Source organism: Oncorhynchus mykiss, chromosome 10 (assembly GCF_057628025.1).
Source record: "Oncorhynchus mykiss isolate SJ-2025 chromosome 10, ASM5762802v1, whole genome shotgun sequence".
NCBI lineage: Eukaryota > Metazoa > Chordata > Actinopteri > Salmoniformes > Salmonidae > Oncorhynchus > Oncorhynchus mykiss.
The window spans coordinates 74,892,862-74,917,190 of NC_143031.1; the positions used below are offsets into that span (position 1 = coordinate 74,892,862).

The window sequence follows — 24,329 nt, forward strand, 5'->3', positions numbered from 1 at the left end:
TAGAGAATGGAAGTGAGTGTGAGAGAGAGAGAAATAAAGAGTGAGAGAGAGAGAGAGAAAGAGTGTGAGAGAGAGAGAGAGAGAGAGAGAGAGAGAGAGAGAGAGAGAAAGAGTGAGAATGAGAGTGAGTGAGAGAGAGAATGAATGTGTTACAGTATGGTGATGTTAAACCACTTTCTCACAAATCCAGTTCAGTTTGCTGCCACATGACAAGTCATTCCATGCCTTTAGAGGACTCTGATCTTTGTGTATCTCAACACAGTCGTCCTCCCCAGTAGAACCTGCATTATCAGGCTGTGGGTCATACCAGTACCTACAGGGTTAAAAACAGTCAGATATCATGGTTAATACGAGTACATACAGAGTTAAAAAACAGTCAGATATCATGGTTAATACCAGTACCTACAGGGTTAAAAACGGTCAGATATCATGGTTAATACCAGTACCTACAGGGTTAAAAACAGTCAGATATCACAGTTAATACCAGTACCTACAGGGTTAAAAACCGTGAGATTTCACAGTTAGAACATTACAATCCTAAATAATGTACATTATAATATACATAACTAAAGATATCTTTGTTGACTGCTATAATCAACGATAATAACCTGTATAGAAACATTTTCATTGGAGCATTATTGCGAGAATAGTTATCATGTTAGGGGTATATACGGAGGCGAAGTCAGGTGCAGGAGATCAGAGTGTAGTAAACAGGCACACTTTAATTCCAGTCCAAAAAGAACAGCACATAAAAACATAAACGTGCCAAAAAAACAGAGGATAACACAAGTATGGCGCCTGACAATATCCACATAACAATAAACAATTACACACAAAGACATGGAGGAGAACAGAGAACTAAATACATGCAGTGTGATTATGGAATGAAAACCAGGTGTGTATGGAACAAGACAACACAAATGGACATATGAGAAATGGAGCAGCAATGGCTAGAAAGCCCATTGACGTCGATCGCCGAACGCCGCCCGAACATGGAGAGGAGCTGACTTCGGCGGAAGTCGTGACATAACATCTCTTACTCTGTGGTCAGTGGTGTTCCATCCACCCATTTCCAGGTCTCCTCTGTCTCTCTGTCAGTCAGACCAATCCAGACTCTCTTCTTGAAGTGGAAGAGAAACTCCTATGGTTGAGAAAGATACAATATACACTGCGTTGAGTAAGCTCCAAAAGTTTTGGGAAACTGACACATTTTTTGTTGTTTTGGCTCTGTACTTCAGCACTTCGGAATTGAAATGACACATTAAAGGTTAAAGGTTAAAGTACGGACCGTCAGCTTTCAGTTTCGGGTTTTGTCATCCATATCGAGTGAACCGTTTAGAAATGACATCACTGTTTGTACATCGTCCCCCATTGTAGGGGACCAAAAGTATTAGGACAAATTCACTTATATGTGTATTAAAGTAGTCAAAGTGTTTAGTATTTGGTCCCATATTCCTAGCATGCAATGACTACATCTAGCTTGTGACTCTACAAACGTGTTGGATGAATTTGCATTTAGTTTTGTGTTGTGTTTCACATTATTTTGTGCCCAATAGAAATGAATGGTTAATAATGTATTGTGTCGATTTGGAGTAACGTTACATGTAAATAAGTATATATTATGTTTTATAAACACTTCCACATGAATGTGGATGCTACCATGACTACGGATAGTGCTGAATGAATTGTCAATAATGATGAGTGAGAAAGTTAAAGATGCACAAATCCCATAAACTGAAAGCTGTCAGTCTGCCCGTCAACCTCATAGACATTGTGTCGTTCCAAATCCAAAGTGCTGGAGCACAAAGCCCCACCAAAAAATATTTGTCAAAGTCCCAATACTTTTGAAGCTCATTGTTTGACCATATCTACCCCCGACAGACCTATATCCCCCCTCCCCCCCTCAACCTTCTCTTTCGTGCTATCTCCTCTCACCTGTTCCTCTTTGCTGTTTATGATCACCAGGTCTGTTCCTCTCTCCAGACAGTCCTGTCCTTTTTTCTGTTTGACGACACAACACTGATACAATGTGATACAATACAATAAACTTCACATTTTATTTTCCATCAGTCACTGGATCTCAATGAAAAATGTACTTTATAATAAAGAAAGTTATGAAAACCAGCTCACTGACCACAAAGCAAATTCTGAAGCCTGTCTCTCTCTGTAGTCAGGTTGTTGTATCTGGTCTGTAGCTGGTCTCTCTCTTCAGTCAGGTTGTTGTATCTGGTCTGTAGCTGGTCTCTCTCTGCAGTTGTGTTAGTCTTATAAAGGGAAAAACTCTGTGACAAGTTGTTCCTTTTATCCTCAGAATCTTTGATGGCTCTGTTATCTATAAAGTATAAACACATAGTTACTAGGTTAAACACCAGGTAAATTGGCTTAGTAACCAGCACCTCTATATAACTGGGTGATAATCAATGAACTTGGACACAAACTCACAGTAGACAGACAGGCCTATGATCCCAGCCAGTAGGAGAACACACAGCAGCCCCAGAAACACTGCAGCAACTAGGAAGGGTCTCTTCACTGAGCTATCAGGCTCTGTGGACACATTCCATATTATTTTATGTTTTGTGTGTGTGTGTGTGTGTGTGTGTGTGTGTGTGTGTGTGTGTGTGTGTGTGTGTGTGTGTGTGTGTGTGTGTGTGTGTGTGTGTGTGTGTGTGTGTGTGCGCGTGTGCGTGTTTGTGTGTGTCACCTGAGTGCTGGTCTCCTGGTCCATTATTAGGAGCAGTGTCTGCTGTCTTTTCTCTCTTGGTGCTGGTCTCACCGTCTCTCAGGGTGTCTGCACTGACGTAGATATCCACAATTCTCTCCTCCATCTGACCTCTGTCAAACGTGACCTTCTTGTTCATATCTGGCTCAGCATAGATGACCTCTCCAACAACTTACTGTGTTTTCTGGTAATATAGTTGCCCCTGTGTCTGTTTCTTTACTGTACCTATCTCTGCTCTGAGTCTTTGACTAACTGTTTATGACTTCATCCACAGAATAAAAGGGAAATGTCAAAAGAGGAAGGTGATGAAATAGTAACATTGTGGTCAGGGCATTTTCATCTCCTGTTCATGTTGTGTGTAATGTCCTGACCTCATGTTGTGTCTAATGTCCTGTTTTTATTTATCTGTTACTTTACCAGGTAAGTTGACTGAGAACACATTCTCATTTGCAGCAACAACCTGGGGAATAGTTACAGGGGAGAGGAGGGGGATGAATGAGTCAATTGTTAACTGGGTGACAGTTCAAGGGCAAGATTGGGAATTTAGCCAGGGTAAACACCGCTACTCTTACGATAAGTGCCATGGGATCTTTAATGACCTCAGAGAGTCAGGAGACCTGTTTAAAGTCCCATCCGAAAGACTGCACCCTACACAGGGCAGTGTAGGGTACAATCACTGCCCTGGGGAATTGGGATATTTCTTTTTTTAGACCAGAGGAAAGAGTGCCTCCTACTGGCCCTCCAACACCACTTCTAGCAGCATCTGGTCTCCCATCCAGGTACTGACCAGGACCAACCCTGCTTAGCTTCAGAATCAAACCAGCAGTGGTATGCAGGGTGGTATGCTGCTGGCCACATGTTGTGTCTAATGTACTGATCTCATGTTGTGTCTAATGTACTGGAAATCTGCCAGAATATATGCAGTTAGGATGACCACGTGTTTCACAATTTTTCCTGTTCTGCCAAGTATTCAAAATGTAATGAGTACTTTAGTTTTTTTCCCCCCACCTTTATTTAACCAGGTAGGCCAGTTGATAACAAGTTCTCATTTACAACTGCAACCTGGCCAAGATGAAGCAAAGCATTCCGACACAAACAACACGGAGTTGCATGTGGGATAAACAAACGTACAGTCAATATCACAATAGATATACATACAGTATGTGTAAATGTAGTAAGATTAGGGAGGTAAGGCAATAAAGAGTCCAGAGTGGCGAAAATAATTACAATTTAGCATTAACACTGGAGTGATAGATGTGCAGAAGATGAATGTGCAAGTTGTCAGGGAAAATGTATGTAGTAAAAAGTATTGAAGTAAAGTGAAGTGAAGTAAAGGTTGTCAAAAATATAAATAGTAAAGGACAGATACCCCAAAAATGACTTTAGTAGTACTCTAAAGTATTTTTTCTTAAGTACTTTACGCCACTGCTCATTACTGTAAGTCGCTCTGTTAAATGATGAAATTGGAGCGAGAGAGAGACAGGAGGAGGAGGTTGTGTGCACTAGGCTGCTGTATGTGTCACAGTCTGTTGTCATGGTGATGTTCAACCACTTTCTCGCAAATCCAGTGAAGATTCTCACTCACATGTTTCTGTGTTCTCCCAGCATAGTCCTCCTCTCCAGCAAGGACCCAGATTATTGCATTTGGATAGATACCTGTACCTAGATGGTTAACAACACAGAGAAGCAGCGAGTCAGACACTGTGGAAACATGCTTGATAAGTACAGTGCTTTCAGAAAATATTCACACCCCTCGACTTATTCCACATTTGGTTTTGTTACAGTCTGAATTAAAAATGGATTCAATTGATTATTTGTCTCACCCATCTACACACAATACCCCATCATAAGAAATTGAAAACATGTTTTAAAAATGTTTGCACATGTATTGAAAATTAAATGCAAAAAAATAAGTGTTCATACCCCTGAGTCAATACTTTGTAGAAGCAACTTTGGCGGTGATTACAGCTGTGAGTCTTCCTGGGTAAGTCTCTAAGAGCTTTCTACACATAGATTGTGCAATATTTGCCCATTTTTTTTAAATTTATTTTTAAATTCAAGCTCTGTCAAGTTGATTGTTGATCATTGCTAAACAGACATTTTCAAGTATTTCCATAGATTATCAAGCCAATTTAAGTCAAAACTGTAACAAGGCCACTCAGGAACATTCAGTGTTGTCTTGGTCAAACTGTGTTTTAGCTTATTGTCCTGCTGAAAGGTGGTCTCCCTTCCTCAGTAAATGGTCTCTCTCCCTCAGTAACTGGTCTCTCTCCTTCAATGATAGGTCTCTCTGCCTCAGTAACTATGGCCTATTTATTGCCTTACCACCTCACGCCATTTCCACACACTGTATAGACTTTCTTTTTTCTATTGTGTTATTGACTGTACGCCTGTTCATTCCATGTGTATCTATGTGTTGTTGTTTGTGTCCCTCTGCTTTGCTTTATCTTGTCCAGGTCACAGTTGTAAATGAGAACATGTTCTCAACTAGCTTACCTGGTTAAATACAGGTGAATAATTTTTTTAAATAAAAAAACTGGTCTCTCTCCTTCAGTAACTGGTCTCTCTGCCTCAGTAACTGGTCTCTCTGCCTCAGTAACTGGTCTCTCTGCCTCTGTACCTTGTCTCTCTCCCTCAGTAACTTGTCTCTATGCCTCAGTAACTGGTCTCTCTCACTCTAATTGCTCTCTGTCCCTCAATAACTGGTCTCTCTCACTCTTAAACTGGTTTCTGTTCCTCAGTAACTAGCCTCTCTCCCTCAGCAACTGGCCTCTCTCCCTCAGTAACTGGTCTCTCTCCCTCAGTAACTGGTCTCTCTCCCTCAGTAACTGGTCTCTCTCCCTTAGTAAATGGTCTCTCTGCTTCAGTAACGGTTCTCTCTCCATCTGTAACTGGTCTCTCTCCCTCTGTAACTGGTCTCTCTCCCTCTGTAACTGGTCTCTCTCCCTATGTACCTGGTCTCTCTCCTTCTGTAACTGGTCTCTCTCCTTCTGTACATTGTATCTCTCCCTCTGTAACTGGTCTCTTTCCTTCTGTAACTGGTCTCTCTCCTTCAGTAACTGGTCTCTCTCTTTCAGTAACTGGTCTCTCTCTTTCAGTAACTGGTCTCTTTCCTTCTGTAACTGGTCTCTTTCCTTCTGTAACTGGTCTCTGTCCCTCAGTATCTGGTCTCTGTCCCTCAGTAACTGGTCTCTCTGCCTCTTTAACTGGTCTCTCTCTCTTTAACTGGTATCTGATCCTTAGTAACTGGTCTCCCTCACTCTTTAAATGGTCTCTGTCCTTCAGTAACAGCTCTCTCTCCCTCAGTTACTGGTCTCTCCTCCTCAGTAACTGGTCTCTCTCCCTCAGTAACTGGTGGCCAAATGGCATCCTATTTCCCTACGTAGTGCACTATATAGAGAATAGGGAATAAGGACACACGGGTCTGTTTCTTATTGGTGGATAGAGCCGTGACACATCCTGTCACTTGCTGTGGTTCACAGACAGAACAGAGAGGGAGAGGGTGGAGACCCCATTAGACACCATGATGAGTGTGTAGCAGACAGGTCCTTGGTCATCTACACGTTGTCCCTTGTACAGTGAAGGTTGTGAGTCATTCTCACCTTTCATTAGCATTGTTTGTGTGTGTGTGAGTGTGCCCTCTCAGTATTCAATCTCATTCAATCAGGAAGCTGGTATACCTTGTTAAAGACAACTGTTCCTTTTATTCAAAAGTGACTTTGTTATTCATATCATTAAAGTGATAAGCATTGGTTAATAATTGGTCCCAATTTTCTTTTACTAAGCACAAGTCTATTGCAAATCACATGACATGTTTCTAATAAAAATAAAGAAGAATCATTTTCTAGAGTACAGTATGTTTACATACTCTCCTCTAAATCTAAACACAACAATTAATTGTCTTATTTTTCTCTTTATTTTCTTATTCCTTCTTTATGGCTCTCTGACACTAAGACTTTATCTCCTCTCCTCCTTTCAACCCTATTAGAGGAGAGGGACCAAGGTCAGTCCCCTAGGATTCTGTTCTTCAATGTGTTTTGAGACAGTCTGTCATACCACTATTTCACTTCTATGGTGAGTTCATCTCTCACTTTAACCACTAGGTGGAATCATCACCTAACCATTCAGGACCTTATCCAACCATTAGAGGGAGAGGGAGAGAAAGGGAGAGAGAAAGGGGGAGAGAGAGGGACTGTTTGTTACTGTGGGTTATTGTTACACCTCTTTCTCACAGATCCAGTTGAGATTTGTGCCACATTTGTCATCATTCCATGTCTTTACAGGGTCATCTTGTCCATTGTATACCTCAATAGTCCTCTTGCCCACTATCATCGGGCTGTCCTGTCCTCCAGTACCTAAACAACACAGAGAACCACACAGTCAGACACTGTGGTACAAACATCCTTCTCAATTATACACATAGTCCTATGTTTTTACAGTTTTAAAGAAAGATGATCATAAAATTAGCAAGAATGGGCCATCAACACATTTAGTTAACCTTTTCATATGTAAATATTACCTGGTTTCTAAAATACATCTATAGTTCTCAATGAATGACATTAATGAGTCGAAACATACATTTTTCTGAACATGATTGGAAGCAAAATGTATTTGTTTTTTGTCTCAATTTCACCTGCTAAAATGGTCAAATCTCTCACCCTGTGGTCAGTGATGTGCCGTCCACCCACTTCCTGTCATGTATTGTCATGTTGTGTCTTGTTTCTGTCCTTTCCCTTCACCCTGTCTCCCTCTGCTGGTCGTTATTAGGTTACCTTTTCTCCCCCTCTTTCCCCCAGCTGTTCCTTGTCTCCTCCTAACTACCTCGTCACCCCTTTTCCCACCTGTTCCCTTTTTCCCTCTGATTAGTCCTCTATATCTCTCTCTGTTTTTGTTTCTGTCCTTGTCGGATTCTTGTTTGTGTTATTCATGCCTGAACCAGACTATCGTCATGTTTGCTGCAACCTTGTCCTGTCCTGTCGGAATCTGCCGGTCCATCTGAGCCTATGTATGTTTTGTTATTAAAGAAGCTCTGTTTACGTTAATTCGCTTTTGGGTCCTCATTCACGCACCGTAACAGAAGAATCCGACCAAGAATGGACCCAGCGACTTCGGATCCTCTCCACTCAGCCGTCGAGATCCAGGGAGCGATGCTAGGCAGACACGAGCAGGAATTGTCTGCTGCTCGACATGCCGTTGAGACCCTGGCCACCCAAGTCTCCAACCTCACAGAACAGGTTCACCATCTCCGCCTCGATCCACCGGCCACTTCCAGGGCTTTCGAATCTCCGGAGCCCAGAATCAATAACCCGCCGTGTTACTCTGGGGAGCCCACTGAATGCCGCTCGTTCCTCACCCAGTGTGATATTGTGTTTTCTCTCCAGCCCAACACTTACTCCAGGAGCACTGCTCGTATCGCCTACGTCATATCTCTCCTTACTAGACGGGCTCGTGAGTGGGGCACGGCAATCTGGGAGGCAAGGGCTGAGTGTACTAACCAGTATCAGGACTTTAAGGAGGAGATGATACGGGTTTTTGATCGATCTGTTTTTGGGGAGGAGGCTTCCAGGGCCCTGTCTTCCCTATGTCAAGGTAATCGAGCCATAACAGACTACTCTATTGAGTTTCGCACTCTTGCTGCCTCCAGTGGCTGGAACGAGCCGGCTTTGCTCGCTCGTTTTCTGGAGGGTCTCCGCGCAGAGGTAAAGGATGAGATTCTCTCCCGGGAGGTTCCTTCCAGCGTGGATTCCTTGATTGAACTCGCTATTCGCATTGAGCGACGGGTTGATCTTCGTCACCGAGCTCGTGGAAAGGAGCTCGCGTTCTCCGTTGCCCCCCTCTCCGCATCACTACCATCTTCCTCTGCCGGCTCGGGTGCTGAGCCTATGCAGCTGGGAGGTATCCGCATCTCGACTAAAGAGAGGGAACGGAGAATCACCAACCGCCTCTGTCTCTATTGCGGTTCCGCTGGTCATTTTGTCACTTCATGTCCAGTAAAAGCCAGAGCTCATCAGTAAGCGGAGGGCTACTGGTGAGCGCTACTACTCCTGTTTCTCCTTCAAGATCCTGCACTACCTTGTCGGTCCATCTACGCTGGACCGGTTCGTCAGCTTCCTGCAGTGCCTTAATAGACTCTGGGGCGGAGGGCTGTTTTATGGACGAGACCTGGGCTCGGGAACATGACATTCCTCTCAGACAGTTAAGGGAGCCCACGGCCTTGTTCGCCTTGGATGGTAGTCCTCTCCCCAGGATTCAGCGTGAGACGCTACCTTTAACCCTCACTGTCTCTGGTAATCATAGCGAAACCATTTATTTTTTAATTTTTCGTTCACCTTTTACACCTGTTGTTTTGGGCCATCCCTGGCTAGTTTGTCATAATCCTTCTAATAATTGGTCTAGTAATTCTATCCTCTCCTGGAACGTCTCTTGTCATGTGAAATGTTTAATGTCTGCTATCCCTCCTGTTTCCTCTGTCTCTTCTTCACAGGAGGAGCCTGGTGATTTGACAGGGGTGCCGGAGGAATATCACGATCTGCGCACGGTGTTCAGTCGGTCCAGGGCCACCTCTCTTCCTCCACACCGGTCGTATGATTGTAGTATTGATCTCCTTCCGGGAACCACTCCCCCCCGGGGTAGACTATACTCTCTGTCGGCTCCCGAACGTAAGGCTCTCGAAGATTATTTGTCTGTAGCTCTTGACGCCGGTACCATAGTCCCCTCCTCCTCTCCCGCCGGAGCGGGGTTTTTTTTTGTTAAGAAGAAGGACGGGTCCCTGCGCCCCTGCATAGATTATCGAGGGCTGAATGACATAACAGTGAAGAATCGTTATCCGCTTCCTCTTATGTCTTCAGCCTTCGAGATCCTGCAGGGAGCCAGGTTTTTCACTAAGTTGGACCTTCGTAACGCTTACCATCTCGTGCGCATCAGGGAGGGGGACGAGTGGAAGACGGCGTTTAACACTCCGTTAGGGCACTTTGAATACCGGGTTCTTCCTTTCGGCCTCGCTAACGCTCCAGCTGTCTTTCAGGCATTAGTCAATGATGTCCTGAGAGACATGCTGAACATCTTTGTTTTCGTTTACCTTGACGATATCCTGATTTTTTCACCGTCACTCCAGATTCATGTTCAGCACGTTCGACGTGTCCTCCAGCGCCTTTTAGAGAATTGTCTTTTTGTGAAGGCTGAGAAGTGCACTTTTCATGCCTCCTCCGTCACATTTCTCGGTTCTGTTATTTCCGCTGAAGGCATTAAGATGGATCCCGCTAAGGTCCAGGCTGTCATTGATTGGCCCGTCCCTAAGTCACGCGTCGAGCTGCAGCGCTTTCTCGGCTTCGCGAACTTCTATCGTCGTTTCATCCGTAATTTCGGTCAGGTGGCAGCTCCTCTCACAGCCCTTACTTCTGTCAAGACGTGCTTTAAGTGGTCCGTTTCCGCCCAGGGAGCTTTTGATCTCCTCAAGAATCGTTTGACATCCGCTCCTATCCTTGTTACACCTGACGTCTCTAGACAGTTCGTGGTCGAGGTTGACGCGTCAGAGGTGGGCGTGGGAGCCATTCTTTCTCAGCGCTCTCTCTCTGACGACAAGGTCCACCCTTGCGCGTATTTTTCTCATCGCCTGTCGCCGTCGGAACGTAACTATGATGTGGGAAACCGCGAACTGCTCGCCATCCGCTTAGCCCTAGGCGAATGGCGACAGTGGTTGGAGGGGGCGACCGTTCCTTTTGTCGTTTGGACTGACCATAGGAACCTTGAGTACATCCGTTCTGCCAAACGACTTAATGCGCGTCAGGCGCGCTGGGCGCTGTTTTTCGCTCGTTTCGAGTTTGTGATTTCTTATCGTCCGGGCTCTAAGAACACCAAGCCTGATGCTTTATCTCGTCTCTTCAGTTCTTCAGTAGCCTCCACTGACCCCGAGGGGATTCTCCCTGAGGGGCGTGTTGTCGGGTTGACTGTCTGGGGAATTGAGAGGCAGGTAAAGCAAGCACTCACTCAAACTCCGTCGCCGCGCGCTTGTCCCAGGAACCTTCTTTTCGTTCCCGTTCCTACTCGTCTGGCCGTTCTTCAGTGGGCTCACTCTGCCAAGTTAGCCGGCCACCCTGGCGTTCGGGGTACGCTTGCTTCCATTCGCCAGCGTTTTTGGTGGCCCACCCGGGAGCATGACACGCGTCGCTTCGTGGCTGCTTGTTCGGTCTGCGCGCAGACTAAGTCCGGTAACTCCCCTCCTGCCGGCCGTCTCAGGCCGCTTCCCATTCCCTCTCGACCGTGGTCTCACATCGCCTTAGATTTTGTCACCGGACTGCCTTCGTCAGCGGGGAAGACTGTTATTCTTACGGTTGTCGACAGGTTCTCTAAGGCGGCTCATTTTATTCCCCTTGCTAAGCTTCCTTCTGCTAAAGAGACGGCACAAATCATCATCGAGAATGTTTTCAGAATTCATGGCCTTCCGTCAGACGTCGTTTCGGACAGAGGTCCGCAATTCACGTCTCAATTTTGGAGGGAGTTTTGCCGTTTGATTGGGGCTTCCGTCAGTCTCTCTTCCGGCTTTCACCCCCAGTCTAACGGTCAAGCAGAACGGGCCAATCAGACTATTGGTCGCATCTTACGCAGTCTTTCTTTTCGCAACGCTGCGTCTTGGTCAGAACAGCTCCCCTGGGCAGAATACGCCCACAACTCGCTTCCTTCGTCTGCGACCGGGCTATCTCCTTTTCAGAGTAGCCTCGGGTACCAGCCTCCGCTGTTCTCATCTCAGTTCGCCGAGTCCAGCGTCCCCTCCGCTCAGGCTTTTGTCCAACGTTGCGAGCGCACCTGGAAGAGGGTCAGGTCTGCACTTTGCCGTTATAGGGCGCAGACTGTGAGGGCTGCTAATAAGCGTAGAACTAAGAGTCCTAGATATTGTCGCGGTCAGAGAGTTTGGCTCTCCACTCAGAACCTTCCCCTTAAGACCGCTTCTCGCAAGTTGACCCCGCGGTTCATTGGTCCGTTCCGTATTTCCCAGATCATTAATCCTGTCGCAGTTCGACTTCTTCTTCCGCGATATCTTCGTCGCGTCCACCCGGTCTTCCATGTCTCCTGTGTCAAGCCCGTTCTTCGCGCCCCCGCTCGTCTTCCCCCCCCCCCCCATCCTTGTCGAGGGCGCACCCATCTACAGGGTCCGTAGGATTTTGGACATGCGTCCTCGGGGCCGTGGTCATCAGTACCTAGTAGATTGGGAGGGGTACGGTCCTGAGGAGAGGAGTTGGGTTCCCTCTCGGGACGTGCTGGACCGTGCGCTGATCGATGATTTCCTCCGTTGCCGCCAGGTTTCCTCCTCGAGTGCGCCAGGAGGCGCTCGGTGAGTGGGGGGGTACTGTCATGTATTGTCATGTTGTGTCTTGTTTCTGTCCTTTCCCTTCACCCTGTCTCCCTCTGCTGGTCGTTATTAGGTTACCTTTTCTCCCCCTCTTTCCCCCAGCTGTTCCTTGTCTCCTCCTAACTACCTCGTCACCCCTTTTCCCACCTGTTCCCTTTTTCCCTCTGATTAGTCCTCTATATCTCTCTCTGTTTTTGTTTCTGTCCTTGTCGGATTCTTGTTTGTGTTATTCATGCCTGAACCAGACTATCGTCATGTTTGCTGCAACCTTGTCCTGTCCTGTCGGAATCTGCCGGTCCATCTGAGCCTACGTATGTTTTGTTATTAAAGAAGCTCTGTTTACGTTAATTCGCTTTTGGGTCCTCATTCACGCACCGTAACACTTCCAGGTCCCCTCAGTAACAGAGTGAGTCAGACCAATCCAGGCTCTCATGTGGAGGTTGAAGACAAATGTCTGTTGTCGAGAAAGATAAAGCTTATGTCACAATTGGTATATTTATAAAATAATGCAAACATATTAGTGTACTGATGAAAAGTATACTTGTTCCACCTCTCTCTCTCTCCTCTCTCCTCTCTCTCAGCAAAGGTGAAAACATTGAGACACTTAGCCATTATCTCTATACTCATAAACCCATTGATATATAGTTATTGTTGATTTTACTTCTAATTTATCAGTTTATATCTCAAAAATCTTTGACTGAATATGGCCTTTCTCTTTAGTCAGGTTGTTGTATCTGGTCTGTAGCTGGTCTCTCTCTTCAGTCAGGTTGTTGTATCTGGTCTGTAGCTGGTCTCTCTCTTTAGTCTGGTTGTTGTATCTGGTCTGTAGCTGGTCTCTCTCTTCAGTCAGGTTGTTGTATCTGGTCTGTAGCTGGTCACTCTCTTCAGTCAGGTTGTTGTATCTGGTCTGTAGCTGGTCTCTTTCTTCAGTTGTGTTGGTCTTATTAAGGGAAAACTCTGACAAGTTGTTCCTTTTATCCTCAGAATCTTTGTCTCTGTTATCTATAAAGTATAAACACATAATTACTAGGTAAAACACAAGTTAAATAGGCTTAGTAGCCTGTACTTCTTACAACTATGTGATAAGCAATGAACTTAGACACAAACTCACAGTAGACCGACAGGCCTATGATCCCAGCTAGTAGAACACACACAGCCCCAGAAACACTGCAGCAACTAGGAAGGGTCTCTTCACTGAGCAATCAAGCTCTGTGGACACATACAAGAGACATTTATGTCTCAGGGTGTCTGCGCTGACGTAGATATCCACAATCCTCTCCTCCATCTCACCTCTGTCAAACTTGACATTCTTGTTCATATCTGGTTCAGTATAGATGACCTTTGACATATTTAGCAATGTCAGGGTCTTTCTTTCTATGTCGGTCTACTGCAGGGGCAAAAGCTGATATCAACTTTGGATTGGACAATTACATTACATTTTCTCAAGAGCAATTCCTGAGGGGGGGGGCAATTCCTGCTGTAACACATAGCCTACGTTGTAATATGTTAAATATATATTGAGGAACCATAATTACTACATCTGGATAATTGATAGGTACAGTAGTTAACTGAAGGGTTGTCCCAACTTGTTCAAATGTTTAAACCATTATAATACTACAACTAATAATAGTTATAGCAGTGTTTCTTATCAGTCCAGTATGTATGCAGGTATTTGTATTTACAACCAGCAATACCAAGATAAGGCCAGTAGGTGGCAATGGTACACTGTGTATGGGTGCAGTTTTCATAAATACAATGAACATGGTGTGATCTCATCTAAAATCATCTCCATTGAGAACCATCACAAAGTTGGTCTCCGTAAACCTTTTTATTTGACTTTTTCTGATACATTTATATAGTCATTAAACATGTGCCACTGGCCTGAGTCTACTACAGTAGAACAGAAAGCTCAGAATAAGTACAGTTGTAAAAGCAAAATAACTACTTCAATGAATAACCCAAATAAATCAACCAAAATGTCCTTCAAAAATACATATTTATTGTTCAGTCAGTGTCTCAACCCTTCAAACAGCAGCTATGGACAAGTATGTGACACAATGTATGCCATTTTAAATAAAATAACATAATATAAATAATTAGTAAGTGTACTGTCATGTACTAAAAACTGAAAACTACTAAACAAAAGCACAAATATCACACTATACAGCAGGGGTTCACAAACAGGGGTCAATGGACCCCTAGGGGTCCCTGGTGTAATTGTAAAGGGGCCGTGAAAAGTGTAATGAACGTATTCAGCACCACAAGGATTACAGTAACTTTACATATAATATAGAGGTGGTGGGGGTCCCTGAGGACCACTCAAAACCTTGCCCACCTTGCCTCAAAATATGCAGGGGTTCCAGTACCCCAAAAAGGTTGAGAACCACTGCTATACACACTACTGAACAAAATAAACAAACATATGTTTGTAGGTTTCAAAGGATCCAACAAATTGCTGGCAGATATTTTCCCTCGAGACTATCCAGCCTGTCTTAATGTACATTACAGACAACTACGCCGTTCAGTCTCTCTTGGCCCCTGCTGGCCCGTAGCCAAGTCTTTAACCTACGGAGTGCACTGAAACTTCTCTCAGCCTCACATGAAGACACTGGTACCACAAACAGAATTCTGTTCAGCACCTCAACTTGGTCAACCAACCCCCGGCACCTCCACTGGAAGCCTCCCAAGGACGTCTGCTGCCTCTCCACTGCTGCTACAGGGGTATTTGTTGCAAAGAGAGGGATCTGCACTGAAAGAGAATCTATGTTCAGCTCAGGGTACTGATCTAGAGACTCATCCAACTCCCCCGTGAGAAGCTCTCTTTCCAACTTTTACAGAATGTTTAGACTGTCCTGTTCAAAACGGTCGTCAAACTGAACCTCCACTCCGTCCAACACTTTAAAAAATACTGCCCTATAGTGATCCACTGCTTTGCCAGAAAATCGTCTTGAGTGTGTCTCAATGGACTCAATGGAGTCAATCAATGTTGTTGCTTTCTCATACAGTGCAAGGTAGCTTTCGTCATTTCTACTGTTTACCCCACGCGCTGGATAACTGGACACTGATTGGATTTAGCTGGTGTGCTGTTACCGTTACACAGTGGCGGTGGGTTTGGCTGTTTTGATGTGCTGTGAATTATTCAATGGCTTTTCCACCCGTTCCTAAATCTTGCACTAATGAAGGCAACATCCGCTCTTTGGCCAAAAGATGGCTGGCTTGAAAACCCTTGGCTACAGTGAAAACACAACACTCCTTTCATTGATGGATTATAATGTAGCCAGGGGAAATCGCAAAACCATCTCTCTTGAAACCTCAACACTCTGTTGGCAAGAGTTTGTGGTTCTATAAATTGTGTGTGTGGCTGATATGGTTTTGTGCCATCACTGAGGTAACTGGACAATGGCGTGCCACTGTCTCTTATACTGGTGCTGCTGGCAACAAGGTTGACACCTGGTCCTGCCGTGGCTGTGATATTGTCCTGTGAAGTCTCTCTCCGTGGCTCTTTCTGTTTCACCACCCTCACTGACTCACAGTCTGCCTCCAAGAAAATAAATAAGGTGTTGGCCATACTCCTAACTACTGGTACCCAAAACTACATAATTAATCACAACCGCAATACCATTGCCTTTAACGAATCTTAGTTCAGTCACCAGTTTAAGTTGAGAGTGGGGGTATCCATGGCATTTTCCAATTATGTCCCAATTTTACAAGTCTAAAAAAGAGAGAACCTTTCATAATGTTGCCAAACAAAGACTCAACAAACTTACCTGAGACTCCCTGTCTCTGCCAGTCTGTCCCTGCCCATCTGTCCCTGCCAGTCTGTCTCTGCCAGTCTGTACCTGCCCATCTGTCCCCAGCTCTACTGTATGTGTGCCATCTGTAGCCTGCTCTGCCTAATGACATCATTGTGAAACATTCCCATTATCATTTCACTTCTTTCTTATGAACATTTTATCAACAAGTCTGAGATATTAGGCTAGTAGGGGGTTCTTACTTTGCGTTTTGGTTTCTGAAAAATACTCTTGATGTCTGTCTTTTCTCTGCCATTTTTCTACCTGGCTGGCTACCATCATCATCTATCATCTTCTATCATTCTAGATGTTCTTCTATCATCATCTTCTATCATTCTAGTTGGGCTTCGATCTAAAAGGAAGCTAGCTAGTCAGCTGGCAAATGTGAAACGGATTGCAGTGACAAGGGTTGACAGCTGTATGAGTTCACCATTTACACAACGTATGCTGCAACGTTTTGTACTTTTAATATAGTTTATGTTTAATATTGGCTGGCTTCCAACAATAGCTGAACTTGCAGAGCTAGCAAGCACCAGTTCCGTTTCTGTGGTGTTTGCTATAATCTTTGCTATCGTCAGTTTACTCCAAGATCGGCACACAGGTGCTTCCAAGTCCCCTAGCGACAATTTACCTTTTGCAACGAGGTCATTAAAGATATTTAAGACAATGGTAGAAGAGAGTGTAGTTCTGTTCAGTTTATCGCTAACCTTATCACAGGGACTTCGAAGCACTACAGCTGCATGCTAATCTTGGAATAAACTGATGTTAGCAAAGATTCCATCTTTGACGACACCACATAAATGTAATAGGTACTAGCTAGCTTGTTAGCTATTTGTTTTTTTAGTTTGCGCGCTAGCTCTGCAAATGTAGCTATTTTGTGTGTGAACCCTGCCAACATAAAACAAAATCGCTATGGTGAGATTGACTTGATCAACCTCACGTTAGTTATGTGCATTGAGGGCCTTTCAGACGGTAGACATGAACCCTCTGTTACTTTGCCAGCTAAGGAACAGTACATTGCATTGCTAGCTTCTCTCATTGACTCATATTCAAATAGCTGCAAAAACTGGTTGATGTTACTGTAGCTAGCTGGCAATCATCAGCTAACCGCTAGCTAACATAGAGAGTGATCTGTAAGTTAATGCAGCGAAAATTAAGACTGGTGACGGTTATAAATGTGTTTTCTTGTAATGAGTGGTAGAAGTAAAGAAATGTCTAACATATCCTTTGTTTGAACTACTTACTGGAGGTCAGCCACCAAAAACAGACTGTCAGATTCCCACACATGCACAGTACCTGCATCATGTAACACTGCTAGGGTGTGGGATGCTGTGGATTAAACCATTGTGTGGCAAAAGGCGAGGTGTGACAATCTTTTGAAACTTAAAAACACGCTATTAAGTGTCTATGATCAGCACAAGTGCTTTCATTGCGTATTATTAATATTATTGATGTTCCATAGTTATGTTTACATTTATATATTGTGGAGAAAAATCATATTTTTCCAAGGATGGGGAGTCGTGTCCCCCCCAACTGTACATTAAGTCTCTTGTTCAAGAAATTAATGTGGTGGTATTCCAACATGGCCCCCTGGAGGCGTCGTATGTCAACTGCAAGCCCTCTATACGTTAAGTCTCTGCTTCTAGTGACATCTCTGTCTCTGAGTCATCAGTTTGTCTCTGTCTGTGTGACTGCTGTAGCTGTTAACTCTATGGAAGTAACAACAAAATTTCACGTGAAGTTGTGGCTATGATAATACAAAAATGTTTACAAGTTTGAAAACTTGCGTGTGTAGTTGTGTGAGTGTGAGAGATTGTTTTAGTGTTTATTGTTAAACCATTTTCTGCAGAACAATATAAACCATTCCATGTCTCTACATGATCATCTTGTCCAGAGTATATCTCAACACAGTCCTCCTGCCCAGGGAACGGGACTTTCTATTTGTGATGATGGACAGGACACTATCATACCAGGAAGATATAGATCATAGAGGGGAAGTGGAGAACAAAGACTAGCTGTTAACATATATTACATATCATATGTAACAGCCCCAAGATAATTCAGGGAGTTTCCAGAACTCCTCCTTCCTTTCACCTTTCTGCTGATTTGGACCCTCTGTTTACTCCCAAATATACATCAACATGTTCAGGAGGTCCAGGACTACAAACATGGGTCATTATAATGTCCAGACAATAGATGTGACACTACAAACTGTTCCAAGTGGATATTGAGGGTGGGAAGTCTTAACCAGTGTGGATGAGATGTTTAGTGACATCTGTTTGAACAACTGAAAACATCCACTTCACTCTTTTGGGACCCTTAAAAGGGAACATCAGTCAAATATGAGCATTTGATATTGTATGTGACTTGACAACAAAGACTGACGGTCAAAGATGACTTAGTAACATCCTTTGATAGCTCTACTACACTCATTGATTGGTGATACAGTCACCTCCTCCTATACAGTGTATGTAATGGTGGTTTGGTAATGTAGAGAATGTCATCACCTCAATTGGAGCATGTAAATATCTGCAGAATACATTTGAATTGAACATTTTTTGTCAAATGTACTAACTTCCTGTTGACTCTGATGATATGTCAAACATAACTACTGGTACACAGGAAGCTACAAACAGGAAAAAAGTAGGAATTTTATTAATATGATACAACAAACTATTACAACAATAGGTGCATTTGAATGCGTGTGTGCACCTGCATGTATGTGTGTGTGCGGGTGTGTGTGAAAATGTGTGTAAGTGTGATAGAGAGAGAGAGAGAGTGTGTGTGTGTGTGAGTGTGAGAGAGAGAGAGAGAGAGAGAGAGAGAATGAAGAATAAAGTTGTGTAAACTAGAAACTGCTGTATGTGTTATAGTACGTTGTCATGGTGATGTTAAAACACTTTCTCACAAATCCAGTTGAGTTTCCTGTCACATGACATGTCATTCCATGCCTTAAGTGGAGTCCAATCTGTATGTATCTCAACACAGTCCTCCTCCCCAGTAGGATCTTTACTATCAGGCTGCTTGTCATTCCAGTACCTACAGGGTTAAAAACCATCAGATATCATGGTTAATACTAGTACCTACTGGGTTCAAAACAGTCAGATATCATGATTAACACCAGTACCTACAGGGTTAAAAACAGTCAGATATCATGGTTAATACCAGTACCTACAGGGTTAAAAACAGTCAGATATCATGGTTAATACCAGTACCTACAGGGTTAAAAACAGTCAGATATCATGGTTAACACCAGTACCTACAGGGTTAAAAACAGTCAGATATCACAGTTACAACATCATAATACTAAATAATATGTAGACATTTTTCATTTTATAGTTATCTGCGTTGACTGCTATCATCAATGTCAGTAACCTGTATAGAAAAGGTTGAATGGAGCCGTATTGACAGATTAGTTATCATCTCTCACCTCGTGGTCAGTGGGGTGCCGTCCACCCATTTCCAGGTCCCCTCCTTAACAGAGTCAGTCAGACCAATCCAGACTCTCTTCTTGAGGTTGAAGAGAAAAGTCTGTTGTTGAGAAAGATAAATTAACTGACGTTTATGTTTGAACATATTTACCCCTTGCACACCCATCCCCACTCCCTCTCCCTCTTTCTCTCACCTGTTCCTTATCACTGTTTATGATCACCAGGTCTGCTCCTCTCTTCAAACAGTCCTTTCTGCTCTCCTTCCAGGTTTTGGACTCAGTAGACAGGAAGTACCAACTGGATTCAAACTTCTGCCAGCCTTCAGAACAGGTTCGAAAATATTGATGAAAATATGAATTTCCTTCAATTTATCACACTGGACACTTAATGAAAGAACAGAGACTCATGATCAGTTGTGTGGGATTAATTATAATTAATTACTGTAGGTTTACTCACTGAGATTGGTAAGCCTCCAGTTAAGAAAATCTCTCTCAGTCTGTAGCTGGTCTCTCTCTTTAGTCATGGTGTTGTAACTGGTCTGTAGCTGGTCTCTCTCTTTAGTCAGGGTGCTGTAACTGGTCTGTATCTGGTCTCTCTCTTTAGTCAGGTTGTTGTTGCTGGTCTGTAGGTTTTCTCTCTCTTTAGTCATTGTGTTGTAACTGGTCTGTATCTTGTTTCTCTCTTTAGTCAGGTTGTTGTTGCTGGTCTGTAGCTGTTCTATCGCTGCAGATGAGTTGGTCTTATAGGCTAAGAAGCTCTTAGAGACCCCATCATCTGTTTTAACAACAACAAAGTGTATCAATAAAATTGATAATCTGGTGAATTGTAGGTGAATGCTGGTGAATTGTAGGAATTATAACTTCAGACTTACAGTAGACAGACAGGCCTATGATCCCAGCCAGTAGGAGAACACACAGCAGCCCCAGACACACTGCAGCAACTAGGAAGGGTCTCTTCCCTGAGCTATCAGGCTCTGTGGACACAGGTACTGTACATAGCATCAATGAGACACAATCACACTTTTAAAGTGATGTTTTCTCACACCATCTCTCTTCCTGTTGAGGGGGACTTGTGACTCGGATTTACGTACATAATAATACAAATGCAATGAGACCATGTTGGAAATACACATTGGCGATTTGCATAGTAAACATCCTAAAATACAGAGCCTCGAACATTTCAGATCATTTAACCTCTAGTCTTAAAGGAACAATGTTTCATTTAGGAGATGTAGTATTTAGCATTTAATGTATCCTTTTCCATAAGTATATCAATTCCAAAGCTTTCCCTTGTGAAGTAAGACCTATATTTGGAAGACACATTGTATTCCGTTTTTGAATATGTAATAATCTGTTTGTTACAGTTTATTTTACTCAGTTGACTTTTGAAGTCTTGGAGCATGGGGCATCGGCCAACCGCATCACATTAACATAGGCACAATTGTTTATGCGGCAAGTGGAAGGAGAATAACCATTAGTTTAAACTTCCATGTGTGTGTCTCTATGACTGTGGTGTATTTACCAGTGTTCTGAGATTCAGGTTGTTTATCTGTGCTCCTGTTCACAGTATCCTGTCCACAGCTCTCCCTGTCTACAGTAGCATAAATATCCTCAGACTGCTCCATATAAAGGCTAATTCTAATTGCCCCCTTAAAATATACTTTGGTACTTTATGTATCTACACACTGTACAATGGACAGTATATTATGTTTTATATCCTGTTAATAACTTCTTTGGGATAGGGGGCAGCATTTTCACTTCTGGATGAAATGTGTGCCCAGAGTAAACTGCCTCCTACTCAGTCACAGATGCTAATATATGCATATTATTAGTAGTATTGTATAGAAAACACTCTGAAGTTTCTAAAACAGTTTGAATGATGTCTGTGAGTATAACAGAACTCATATGTCAGGCAAAAACCAGAGAAAAAATCCAAACAGGGAGTGGTAAATCTAAGGTTTGTAGTTTTTGAACTCAGCCCTATCGAATACACAGTGGGATATGGGTAATGTTGATGTCTAGATGTCAACAGTATTTAGAAACTTGAATGAGGCTTGTAGTGTGAAGTGGGACCGGATGAGAGCTGTTGAGAGCTGTTTGAGTGAGTGGTCTGGCAGAGTGTCACAGCCTCATGATGCGTGGTCACGAGAGAGTTAGCTCTCGTTCCATGGCTTTTCGACAGACAATGGAATTCTCCGGTTGGAACATTATTGATCCTTTATGATAAAAACATCCTGAAGATTGATTCTATACTTAGTTTGACAAGTTTCTTCGACCTGTAATATAACTTTTTGAACGTTTCGTCCGACTGGACCAGATCGTGCTTTTGGATATGTTTACCAAACGCCCTAACAAAAGAAGCTATTGGACATATATGATGGACATTATCGAACAAAACAAGCATTTGTTGTGGAACGTTTCCTCTCAGTAATGTTCTGCCCTCTGTGTGTGTCCAGGTCACACAGTTTTAAGTATCCAATCACATTCAATTAGGAAGCTGGTCGACCTTGTCAAATAACTTTGTTCCTTCATTTATTAATCTGTGCTTTGTTATTCTTATTATTAAAGTGATAAGCATAGGCTAATAATTGGTCCCACTTTTTTACAAAATCACATGACATGTTTCTAATAAAAATAATGAAGAATACTTTTACAGAGTACAGTATGTCTACATTCTCTGCTCTAAATCTAAACAAAACAATTATTTGTCTTCATCATTCTCTTAATTTTCTTCTTCCTCTTCTGTGTCTTTCTGACACTAAGGCTCTATCTCAATTAGTCTCTCCTCTCCACCTATCTCCTCACCTCCTCATATCTACTCCTTTCTCCTCTCCTCCTATCTCCTCTCCTCCTATCCTCTTATCTCCTCTCCTCCGTACCACTGTATCCAACCATCAACATAGTAATTACTACCAGCTTGCTAATGTTAGTAGAATTCATATCTTTAGGACATTCGTAACATATTGTTTGTTTTTGCAAATTCGTAACATATCATACACATTGTAATTTGTAACAATTCATACAACATGGTTGATGGGCATCCACAAATTGATACATACCATATGAAAGGTAATATATCATATTAAAATGGAGTGTCTCTGATATACGTACAGAATAATACAACATGTTTTGAGACTAGGTTGGAAATACACAGTGGCGAGTTACAGTACATACTGAAGGACTTTATCAGCATAGTAACTAAACTACCAGAAAAACAGAGAGAGAGAGAGTTTCCAATCATGTTCCTAAAAGTGTATGTTTTGATTCATGGATGTTATTCCATGAGAACTGTAGATGCATCAAAGAAGCCAAGTACTATTTGCATTTGAAAATGTAATGGAAAGAGAGAGAGATTAAAAAAAAAAAATCAAAACTGGATCTGTGAGAAAGTGATGTAACATCAACCTACTATGACAACGTTCTCACTCACTCACTCACTCACTCACTCACTCACTCACTCACTCACTCACTCACTCACTCACTCACTCACTCACTCACTCACTCACTCACTCACTCACTCACTCACTCACTCACACACACACACACACTCACTCACACACTCACTCACTCACTCACTCACTCACTCACTCACTCACTCACTGTAGTGTGTGTGTGTGTGTGTGTGTGTGTGTGTGTGTGTGTGTGTGTGTGTGTGTGTGTGTGTGTTCGTGCAATCTTACCTGAAGCACCAACTCCATCTCTTGGACTGGGCTTGAAGGCTCTTACGTTGGCATATGATTGGCCATCAATGTCTGTGTTCTTCATTGCATCAGGCTCATCGTCATTAAATCCATCTGGGTTTTCATAGACTCCCTCTGACATCTTAACACACTGCTGATAAAATACAGTAACTTCTACATCTAACCTCAACTCTAATATACATCTATAGCTGTGTCTTCCTCCTGCACTGTCCTGGGTCTGTGTGACTTTAGGTAGTGAAACTCTTTTTCAGTCATCCGCAGTGGATGATAAATTGTGACATCAACACAACACAGGCCACCACATGACTCCCAACAGCCTTAGTTTCATAATATAATACATTATATGACTCCCACCAGCCTTAGTATGATAATATAATACATGATATGACTCCCACCAGTCTTAGTGTGACAATATAATACATTACATTACTATATATCATGCTATACGATGTATGTGTGAATTCACAGGGTCCCAATTTTGGATGTGCTAAAATAAATTGTGATCCTATTAATTGACATATACACTACATATATCCTGACTGAGTTTACAGCACCCCCAGCCTTCACATGGAGAACACATTATGGATCTCACTCTGTGACTGGTGGTGTAGGGGGAGAAGTTGCCCCTAGATGCTGATCTTAGGTTGGTTTTACATTTCCACCACTAATGGTTAAGGTTAAGATTGGGGGAGGGAAACCTGATCCTAGATCTGTACCTAGGGGAAACTTCCCCCCGAAGTGTGACCGGCCACCGATGGCCATATAGGGGTCTTTATTCTATCTATGCTGACTATGAAGAGTTACTCAGAATGAAAAAGCAGAAGTTCTGACAACATCTCCATAGTTTCACTTTTAAGAGAATAGAAAGAAGAATAAAAAGCTGACACATGTATTATGAGAAAACGTTCATATTTCCACCCTGTCTTTTAGTATAACAAATACATACCAGTTACATCTAATGACACAACTCTCTCTGCACTGATTCCACTGTTCCACATGACATCTACCTACATTAACTATTATACAACTCTACAGCTCTACTCTATTCCACAGGATGAGAGAAAGCATCACACAGATCCTTAGATACAGGGACAGAGTCAAAGGTGGCCCTCTGTTGGACGTAGTACTAACTACAAGTACAACTGTAGTGTTGGTTACAGAGACCTGGGTGGATGTAGTACTAACTACAGGTACAGCTGTAGTGTTGGTTACAGAGACCTGGGTGGATGTAGTACTAACTACAGGTACAGCTGTAGTGTTGGTGACAGAGTCCTGGGTGGATGTAGTACTAACTACAGGTACAACTGTAGTGTTGGTGACAGAGACCTGGGTGGACGTAGTA

General features: G+C 43.1%; 1 protein-coding gene and 1 long non-coding RNA gene across 3 annotated transcripts; both read right to left on the reverse strand.

Annotated features, from left to right (window-relative positions):
* Positions 1-90: 90 nt before the first annotated feature.
* Positions 91-23,249, reverse strand: LOC110497274 (uncharacterized). Of its 2 annotated transcripts, none has more exons than XM_090187903.1 (6): positions 22,967-23,226; positions 20,159-20,260; positions 19,744-20,061; positions 19,482-19,606; positions 19,287-19,387; positions 91-313 (listed from the first exon to the last, which is right to left on the reverse strand). In XM_090187903.1, the coding sequence occupies exons 1-6, from the start codon at positions 23,106-23,108 to the stop codon at positions 166-168; spliced, it is 936 nt and encodes a 311-aa protein (XP_090044029.1). In that variant the 5' UTR covers positions 23,109-23,226; the 3' UTR covers positions 91-165. The 2 variants fall into 2 exon arrangements, with proteins under 2 accessions (XP_090044029.1, XP_090044028.1); XM_090187902.1 differs by lacking the exon at positions 91-313 and adding an exon at positions 18,488-18,895 and having other exon boundaries at positions 22,967-23,249.
* LOC149980293 (uncharacterized) lies at positions 2,131-2,982 on the reverse strand. The gene is made up of 3 exons (XR_016483940.1): positions 2,702-2,982; positions 2,443-2,544; positions 2,131-2,332 (listed from the first exon to the last, which is right to left on the reverse strand). It is a non-coding gene; the product is annotated as an uncharacterized LOC149980293 (long non-coding RNA).
* Positions 23,250-24,329: the final 1,080 nt, after the last annotated feature.

Bases quoted from the DNA above. Each gene is read 5' to 3' on its own strand.
- LOC110497274 (XM_090187903.1), bottom strand. From the start codon at position 23,108: ATGTCAGAGGGAGTCTATGAAAACCCAGATGGATTTAATGACGATGAG. The intron at 20,062-20,158 runs GTAAGTCTGAAG...TTGTTAAAACAG, and splicing joins CATAGGCCTGTCTGTCTACT to ATGATGGGGTCTCTAAGAGC. The intron at 19,388-19,481 runs GTGAGAGAAAGA...TCTCAACAACAG, and splicing joins TAAACAGTGATAAGGAACAG to ACTTTTCTCTTCAACCTCAA.